Here is a 9,755-nt window from a genome sequence, read left to right on the forward strand (position 1 = left end):
GCCCGTGTCGCGGGCCCTCCTCCTCCTCGGGCCCGTGTCGCGGGCCCTCCTCCTCCTCGGGCCCGTGTCGCGGGCCCTCCTCCTCCTCGGGCCCGTGTCGCGGGCCCTCCTCCTCCTCGGGCCCTCCTCCTCCTCAGGCCCTCCCCCTCCTCCGGTAGGAGGAGGGCCCGTGTCGCGGGCCCTCCTCCTCCTCGGGCCCGTGTCGCGGGCCCTCCTCCTCCTCGGGCCCGTGTCGCGGGCCCTCCTCCTCCTCGGGCCCTCCTCCTCCTCCTGTAGGAGGAGGAGGAGGGCCCGTGTCGCGGGCCCTCCTCCTCCTCGGGCCCGTGTCGCGGGCCCTCCTCCTCCTCGGGCCCTCCTCCTCCTCCTGTAGGAGGAGGGCCCGTGTCGCGGGCCCTCCTCCTCCTCGGGCCCGTGTCGCGGGCCCTCCTCCTCCTCGGGCCCGTGTCGCGGGCCCTCCTCCTCCTCGGGCCCTCCTCCTCCTCCTGTAGGAGGAGGAGGAGGGCCCGTGTTGCGGGCCCTCCTCCTCCTCGGGCCCGTGTCGCGGGCCCTCCTCCTCCTCGGGCCCTCCTCCTCCTCCTGTAGGAGGAGGAGGAGGGCCCGTGTCGCGGGCCGTGGCGTGCGTGGCGCTATAACGCAAACAAAATGACACTGCAGTAATAAGGCGCGGGCCAGAGCCGCGTGTTTACAAGGCTGGGCCCACGCTAACAGGTTCCGAGTTCGAGCTGGTTCTTTAAAATCCCACTATTAACGTTCCAAGGGGTCTTATAATGTCTCGTCAAGGGGTAGGCGAAGATTGGGCAAAACATTGCCAAAGTTAAATGGATGACTCATTGTTGCATTTGAATCGGATTCCACGTCACATTTATCGCCACACAATCTGCCTCAATTAATTTATTGAAACTGTAATTCCACAAGCCGATACTTCTTTAACAATTAAATCCGAAACGAAGCTCTCGAAGACGCATGTTTAATTTGCCATACCTCTGGTTCTACGCCGGGCTTGTTATGTAGACCACTTTCACGCTATTATCGGCTTGATAGGAACTCTTATTCCGCTGTAATCTCAGAGGCCACGCACGGAGGAAGGAGTACGCCGGTGCATGTGCCGGCACGAATGCAGGTGGGTGGACATTTGCAGGTAAGTGGGTCGCTAAGTAGGTAAAGACGTGGCTGGGTACGCGCAGGTAGATGGCGAGATAGAGACGCAGGCAGCATTTAGGTGGCCGTGTAATGTCTGTGTGTGTCTGTGTGTGGTGTCTGTGTGTGTGTCTGTGTGGTGTGTGTGTCTGTGTGGTGTGTCTGAGTGGTGGTGTCTGTGTGTGTGTCTGTGTGTGGTGTGTGTGTCTGTGCCTGTGTGTCTGTGTGGTGTGTGTGTGTCTGTGTGGTGTGTGTGTCTGTGTGGTGTGTCTGTGTGGTGGTGTCTGTGTGTGTGTCTGTGTGGTGGTGTTAGAGATAAAGTCGCCTTAGCTCGAACCCGGCATGGAGTCGCAGGGACACCGCGTCTCCTGTGGGGGCCACGGCGAGGCACCTACAGCGACCCGATTCGCATGCTCTAAGGGGCCTCCCTGTTCCTGACACCGCGGGCCCACCGGGGCCCACCGGGGCCCACCGGGGACTCTGTCCACACGCGGCCGCGACCACCCAACAGCTGCGGCCTACTTTCCCGGCGGAGCCTCGAGCTAGCCTAGCGGTCGTGCCCGGGAGGGCGAGGGACCGTGGCGGAGGGGCCGCGCCGACGCGGGTTGGGGGAGGGATGTTGCGAGCACCTCGTCTGGGCTGAGCTCCTCCATTTCGGGGCAGCAGCTGCGTCTCTTCAGGGTTAGCAGCAGAAGGAGGAGGCGGACGCGGAGGAAAATGAGGATGAGGAGACAGGACAAAGAGGAGGAGGAGGAGAAGGCGGCGTCAGTGCAGCAGCGATTGATGCATCCTGCGAGCAGCGGCCATGTCGGGGCAGAGTGACGATCAGCTGAGAAGAGGGCGGTGTCAGCGCATCGTCATTCTCTCATTCGTTATTCATTCAACCCGGTCACAGTATCATCGTTCGTATCTCATTCATTATTCATTCATACAGTGAGCATATCATTCCGTACTAGTTGATTACTCATTCGTCCAGCCATAACATCATTCTCTTCTCATTCAATATTCATTCACTAGTCATCGCTCAGTACTAATTTATTATTCATTCATGCAGTCATCACATCAATTCTTTCTCATTCATTCGTCCAGTCATCGCATCATTCACTAATATGCAAAAATCCCTATGGATTAATCTCGCACTCACATAATTCCTTAGTCATCCAATCGGCACGTCATTATTTACTCATTCATTCAGCCATCAAATAATTCCAAATTCATTAATCCAGTCATATCGTTCCTTACTCGTGTTTTAATTCATCCAGTCACCGTATAATTCCATACTCATTCCTTAGTAATTAATTAAGTTACCACGTCATTCATTATTAATTCGTCTAGTCATTAACTGTCTTATTCATTAATCCAGTCATATCATTCCTTATTCATTTCATAATCATATTTCTTACTCATTTATTAATCTGTCTACTCATAACATCATTCTTTACTAACTTATTCAGCCATCACATCATGCCTTACTCAATCCATACATAATTCCTCACTCATGCATATTCAGTCAGTCATTACATCTTTCTCTATTCATTCAATTATTATCACTTCAATCAATATTTATTAATCTATTCGAACATTCCTTACTAATGTATTATACGTCGATCCTTTCCGTCATTATATCATCCCGCGAGTCACTCATTCATCCAGTCATTCAGTCATTGCATCGCACCGAGTCATTCATAATATAGTATTGATACTGTTTGGTTATTTCGGTAATGCTACATAGGTAGAAAAAATAATCCAGCAGTGGAACTGCTGAACCAGTAAGAGAGCTGTTACAAGAGGTTATATATGCGGCAAAAGGCAAGCAGGCGGGGTCTGAGCTGGAAAGGAATTCCATCCCCGGACGCAAGCACGTCAGTTGTGTTAATGGGAGAGATTAGGGAGAGAGAGATTAGGGAGAGAGGTTAGCATGAAATGAGCTTCCGTTGCCGCATAAGAGTATCGTCCCCGCATATGCGCACAACAGCAGTGATAATGGGAGATTAGCACTATGTTGATGGGAAAGATTAGGGGGATTAGCAAGTTAATGTCATGTCTATGTGTAACACAAGCTGCAGCGCTGCCAACTGTGCTGAGAGGCAAGCGCGTCCACGCAAGAGAACCACTGCAACGGTGGTCGCGCCAGTGGGACACACAACCCATCACACAGCCAGAACCATCGATACATCGAGGCTAAGGGAGCAGAGGTGGCCATGTTAGTGTAATGCGAGCGTATGCTGGCGGTCTCCGAACGGTGGGGTGGGCTTCGCCGCCTCAGTCTCTAAGCCAATTGGGTAACAAGAACTATCGGGGTTAAAGTTCAAGGGCGGAGCCCGAGGGTGCTCATGGGGTATCATCGAGAAAGTTTGTGAGGGGGTGTGGCGAGAGGCGGGGTCTGGGTGACGCGGGAAGGGGTTATAAGGGAAAGCCGGAAGGGACTCAGGGTCAGTGAGTAAGGTCCGGAAGTGGGGCCACGTCTCAGGTCTCCGCGAGCCATCGGCCACGTGGCGGTGCAGAGACGGGCTCCAAGCGCGCCGTCTGCCAGCGGTACGCGGGAGCGAGAGAGAGCGGTGCGCGCACGCGGGACAACAGCTCACGTGGCGCGACGCGGGGCGAAGGAACAGGGTGGAAGAACGCGGAGCTGTCCAGCATGAGAACAAATAAATAAAGAAGACACGGTCGATTGTCATCGAGCTGATTTATTACAATTGGGGTCAGAAGTGGTTCTTGACGTCAGACGAAAATGTCCAAGCATCTCAAGAAGAAAATCCCACTTGCGCCGTCTTCTGACGACGATGACGACTCACTCACCCAGGACCTGCCGATCCTGGGGGCTTGTGGACCCGGTTACGGCGACCACGGCTGCCTCTACGAAGGCACCGGATAAGGACGTCGGGACCGAGCCGTCTTCGTCCCCGGGCGCTGACGACGGCTGGCGGCGTGTAGTGGAGCAGATCGATTCGCTGTGAGCCGTCCTGCTCAACCTTGTGCCGCTGACACATTAGTGAAACTCCAGCCCGTTAATGCAAAGACACCTAACAAGAGCAATGCAACTGTAATAAAGGACTCGACCACGAAGTCTGGCTTGGTGTCCTTTATTTGGTCCTTCCTCGTAACCCACACGGCTGTCCTTTATTTAGACTTCTATACCGACACTGATACTGCTGTTAACTCCGTCACGCCAACAGTTCCTCTGTTGGTCTCCCGTCGTCGTTGTAGTCTTGCTGGCTGTTATCCTCACGCATCCCCCACTGGCTGTTCTCTCTGCAGTTTCTCCTCTCGTCGCTCTTGTAGCCTCTCTCTCTCCCCTCGTTGCTCTTGTAGCCTTTCCCTCACACACAGCCTCGCCGGCTGTGTTCACTGCGGCTCCTCGATCGCCTTCTCTCCAGCAGCCCCACTGCTCTCTCTCTCTCTCTCAGCTCCGCTGGCTGTTCCTCCGGCTGGCCACCGCTGGCCGCCGTGCCACCCCTTCTGGCTTTGCCCACGTGGCCTTACTCTGGTCCAGTCTCACTCGTTCTCCCTTCCTCTTCCGGTCTCCTCTCTTAAGAACCTTAACCTTGCTCCCACGTCACCTAACTCCACCTCTCCGTGACGTCACATCCGGGAGGTCGCCCGCGCCCGCATTACACCACCCTCCCCCGTGGAGAAAAACCCAGCCGACCTCGGCTGAACAACACCAACAGTAATGCGGGCGAACCCGAGCGTAACACACCAAGGGACACCAAGCATGCAATATAACAGTAAGAACAATCAACACAACTCAACAATCAAATAACGTAGCAGAAGCAGGCAATAAATACACAGTAAGAACAACACAACATAACAATCAACGAAACACAAGGGATTTAGAGCGTGTGCGGGTCGCCGGCCCGTCCCGGACGGTCGGCGGCCCATCCGCGGAACGGGAACGTGATTGAGTTTGAGGAGCGACAGGGTGAAATCCCCCTGTCGCTGTTGGAAGTCCACCAACGTCCCGTGTCCCTGAAGGATCAGTCTTGGGCGTGTCCCGCGGATGTGTCTGCAGCGGGGTCGGAAGGGCTGCAGGGCTCGAAGGACCCGCAGATCTGGCAGGCACCCTCCGAGCAGGGCGCCTCGTCCCCTCCGGTGTCAAGGCCGGCCTGCCTGGAACAGGTACTACAGGCGCTCTAGCAAGATCAATGGACGCAGGCGGGGGAGAGTCGGCAGCAACAGACCCCGGCAAGGCAACATTGGGAGATGAAGCATCATGTAGGGGAGCAACATACGGTTTCAAGCGCGACGTGTGAACAAACCAGCGGCGAGAACCAATCTGAACACGCGCCGACTGAGGGTTAGGAACCTCAATGAGGCGGACGGGCCCTTGCCAAGGTTTGTGAAATTTGGGAGAGGTACCCGGCCGCACCTGCGGGCAATGGAGCCAGGCCAGGTCCCCAACCTTCCAGGGGCACTCCCCCTTGGAACGCCGTGCATACCTCTCATTCCGGGCCTGAGCTTTGGCCGTAGCCACACGGGCACTCTCCCGCGCCTCCGAGACCCGGCGAACAGTGTCCCGAATGTAGTCAGGAAGCGGTTTACAAGGTCCCCTTACACCGGTTCCCATCTGCACATCCATTGGCGGCACGTTTTCCCCGACCATACATAAGGTAAAACGGCGAATAACCCGTAGCCGCATGAGGAGTCATCCTGTACGCCGAAAGCACCCCCGGGATGTGCAGGTCCCAATCCGATTGTTGCTCACTCACCGTGTGGCACAGCATGGCAGACAATGTCCGGTTTAGCCGCTCAACCATACCATCCGTTTGCGGATGGTATGGGGATGTCCGGACCTTCTTAGTCCCTAGGCCCGCGCATACTTCCGCCAATAATTTAGAAGAAAAATTTCGGCCCTGATCCGTAAGGAGTCTCTCCGGCGCACCCTTGTCCATAACATATCCGAACAAAAAGGCGTCGGTAATGGCCGCGGCCGATTGGTCGGGCAACGGCCAGGCCATCGGCCAACGGGAGAGGCACTCAACCCCGACCAGCAAATATTTATTACCCCTCGCCGAAGGTGGGAAAGGTCCCAAAATGTCCAGTGCCACCAATTCATTGACCCGAGACACCTGAATTGACTGTAAGGGTGGCACATAAGGATGTTTAGGTGGCTTACGCCGGGCACAGTCAGGGCACGCGCGGACGTGCCCCACGACATCCGTCGCCATGCCGTGCCAAAAATAATGACGTTGCAACGTCAACAAGGTCTTCTGCACACCCAGATGTAATAGCGTGTCACAATGGAGAGTTCTAATCAACTCGTATCGTAGGGACGCAGGCACTACTAGACGCCAGTGTTCCTGGAGACTTTCCCTCCACATAAGCAGACCATCTCGGACCGCGGTTTCCGGCGCACCCTCCGTAACCGGACCCCCAATCTCCACTTTGGATCGCTTCCGCAAGGACACTAACGACTCATCCATCATTTGCTCCCTTATCCAAACAGACCGTGGCAGATTCAAAACCCCATCAGTCGGCCCCGGTTCCACAGGAGCATCCAACTTCTCCACAGCCAATACCACCGGCTGAGGGGGGGGTAGGCTGGGCGCACATCTCTGCGTCCCCGACGCACATTTGCAAGGGGAGCGCTGCGGAAATCTAGAAAGTGCGTCTGCGTTCGCATGGCGCACCCCTTTACGATGGTGAATTTGAAATGAAAATTCTTGTAGCGTGTCCAACCAACGCGACAGCTGGCCGGAAGGTTGATCCATTTTAAGGGCATATTGCAAGGCCGCATGATCCGTACGTACGATAAAGGAACGGCCGTACAGGTACGGTCGAAACTGACGTAGGAAAAAAACAACGGCTAGGAGTTCCCTGCGAGTGACACAGTAGCGGGTTTCCGCGGGCGACAAGACCCGGCTACCATACGCAACGACGCGCTCTACGCCCCCTTTAGACTGAGACAACACCGCGCCAATACCTGTGTCGCTCGCATCCGTATCAAGAATGAACGGTTGATTGAAATCCGGATAATCCAATGTTGGGGCGGTAGCCAACAGATTACGCAGACTCTGAAAGGCCGCCTCTTCTGGCGGTCCCCACGCAAACTTACGTCCCTTACCCGTAAGGAGGTGCAAGGGCCTCGCGATGGTCGCAAAATTCGGTACAAATCTTCGATAATACGAGGCAAATCCCAAAAAGCGACGTACATCCCCCACGGTGGCCGGAGTTGGCCAATCTCGGACGCACGCCGTTTTTTCCGGGTCCGTAGACACCCCCTCAGCACTCACGATGTGCCCCAAATAACGGACGGACCGTTGCAGTAGGTGACATTTCTTTGGTTTAAATTTCAAGTTCGCGGAGCGCATCCTCGCGAACACCGTCTCCAGCCGCCTTAAATGTTCATCAAATGTGCGGCTGAAGACGATAATATCGTCCAAATATATGAGACATGTCTCCCACTGCAACCCCGTCAAAACGAGCTCCATGAGCCTTTGAAATGTGGCAGGGGCCGCATTCAGCCCCATCGGAAGGCAGTTAAATTGAAACAACCCCTGCGGCGTACGGAATGCGGTCTTCTCCCGTGAGGGCTCGTCAAGGGGAAGCTGCCAAAATCCCGAAGAGAGGTCCAGTGTAGAGAAAAACTTAGCCCCCGACAATGCGTCGAGGGAGTCGTCCATACGCGGCAGGGGATACGCATCTGCCACCGATATCTTATTCAATTTTCGAAAGTCAACACAGAATCGCAATTTGCCATCCTTTTTCTTAACCAAAACCACAGGCGCGCCCCATGGGCTGTTTGACGGCGATATAATATCCGCAGCCAACATATCTTCCACTGCCCCCCGAACGTGTTCTCGCTCGGCGGGACTCATTCGGTGCGAATTCAACCGAATAGGGGCAGCGTCGCCTGTATCAATGTGATGGTGAAGCAACGAGGTGCGTCCGAAATCCAAATCATTGGAGCTGAACACATCGGAATACGTCAATAACAATTTGCGAAGCGCACCCCGTTGATCCACAGACAGGGAAGAATTTCCGTCACATAAGCTAGCAATCCAGCGGTCATCCAAAGCCACGGGCTCGGAAACACCAGCAACCACTCCCTGGCTATGCGAACAATCGTGAGCCGTAAATGCCGTGGTGGCATGTGCCACAACCGTGCCGGCCGGGACGCAAACATTTTCAGTACCCGCATTGAGCACCTGCAAAAACGGTAATTGATCTGGCCGGACGATGGTCTGCGCTCCGACCAGCGCCAACCCGGCCGTTATCGAGGCTGAAGGTGACAACAAGATCCCAACCGCTCCCAGCCGACCAGGCAGGGGCTTCCGATACCGCAGGGGAATAAGCATCTGTGAACCAGGTGGAATGTCAACAGATGCCACGGATAGCGCCTGCACTTGTACGGCCGAAGCAGGTCGCCCCCAGGGCGACGGCAGAAACGAAATTTGACGGCCACCCGGCAGTTCAATACAATTCTCATTAATTTTGATCAAAATAGGCATCTTAGCCAGAAAATCAGTGCCCAATAAACAAGGAACTGCCAAGGATCTTGAAATCAACACAACGCCCGAGGCCGACACATCCCCAATAGATATTTTAGCGTCCACCTGGCCCACGATGCCCATACTACCCCCGTTCGCAGCGACGCACGACCCGTAAACCGGACGCACGGCCCCGGGTGGAATGCCTAACAGATGAAAAATGACATCCGAAATAATAGTCGCGGACGCCCCGGAATCGACCAAAATGCGCACGTCCACCCCTTGTATAGACCCCGGCACGGTGGACGAACCCGTAGCGGCCGCGACAACCCTCCGTGCCAATTTGCGCCACTGCGTCACAGAGCGACAAGGCCCCGTCGAAGGTCTCTTTTTAACAACAACACTATGACCGCACAACGAAGGTGATGGGTGAGGTGTAAAGCCTTGCCGGGTGTCTGGTGCGTGCCGACTTGCCTGTTTCGGTGGATCCTTGGGCGGCTTGGCCGGTGATGAGGCCTCCTGTTGTGGCGGACCCAGGATGCGGGCCCAGCAGTCCTTCGCGTAGTGGCCCCTCCGTCCGCAGCGGAAACAATCGGCGTCGTTGTACCGAAGCGCAGGCCTTGCATCGCGCCGACCTCGTATCGGCGGTGCAGCACGAGAGGCCGGTCCACCGCGGCTTGACCATGGCCCCGAGGCGGCCGTCAGCTCCTGAGGGCCCCCCCAATCCGGCACGTATACCGACTTCGTAGGGTCCCAACCCAGAGCGCCACCCTCTGCGACGGGCCCCCCTGTCCACGCCGCGACTTGTTTCCATCGTCGTAGGTTGAATTGTGCATCCAGACATTTCGCCGCCGCCCGGGAGGTGAGCTTCTCATGCCCGCACACCGGCATGGGAATCCCAAGATCCCGCGACAGCTCGAGCATCTTGCCCAAGATGAGAGGCTCGAGCAGGTTAGGTGTTGTATCTGGATACGCGGCCATAGCCAAATCAAGCACTGCACCCCTGTACGCCACAGGCGACTCCTCGGGCGCTCGTTGTCGTTGAGCGAATCGCCGATGCGCGTCGTCAGGTGGCTCGTAGGCGTCGGCCATTTCTTGAAAAACTCCGTATAATGTCCTCTTCTTCTCGGCCTTAATGGAGCGAAAAAAACGAACAGATTCGTCGTCCAGAAGAGTCGGCAACACTTC

General features: G+C 55.7%; 1 protein-coding gene across 4 annotated transcripts in view; it reads right to left on the reverse strand.

The window, feature by feature from the left end:
• UBE4B (ubiquitination factor E4B) overlaps nucleotides 1-1,965 on the reverse strand; it is a 35,056-nt gene extending 33,091 nt beyond the window's left edge. For all 4 annotated transcript variants that reach the window (XM_061566280.1, XM_061566279.1, XM_061566277.1 and 1 more), the window contains exon 1: nucleotides 1,767-1,965. In XM_061566280.1, the coding sequence (XP_061422264.1) occupies nucleotides 1,767-1,790 (24 nt within the window). In that variant the 5' untranslated portion in view covers nucleotides 1,791-1,965. The remainder of the gene's footprint in view (nucleotides 1-1,766) is intronic.
• Between the last annotated feature and the right edge of the window lie 7,790 nt (nucleotides 1,966-9,755).

The sequence above is a fragment of the Lethenteron reissneri genome, chromosome 36 (genome assembly GCF_015708825.2).
Source record: "Lethenteron reissneri isolate LAM-NWPU_2019-01 chromosome 36, ASM1570882v1, whole genome shotgun sequence".
Taxonomy (NCBI): domain Eukaryota; kingdom Metazoa; phylum Chordata; class Hyperoartia; order Petromyzontiformes; family Petromyzontidae; genus Lethenteron; species Lethenteron reissneri.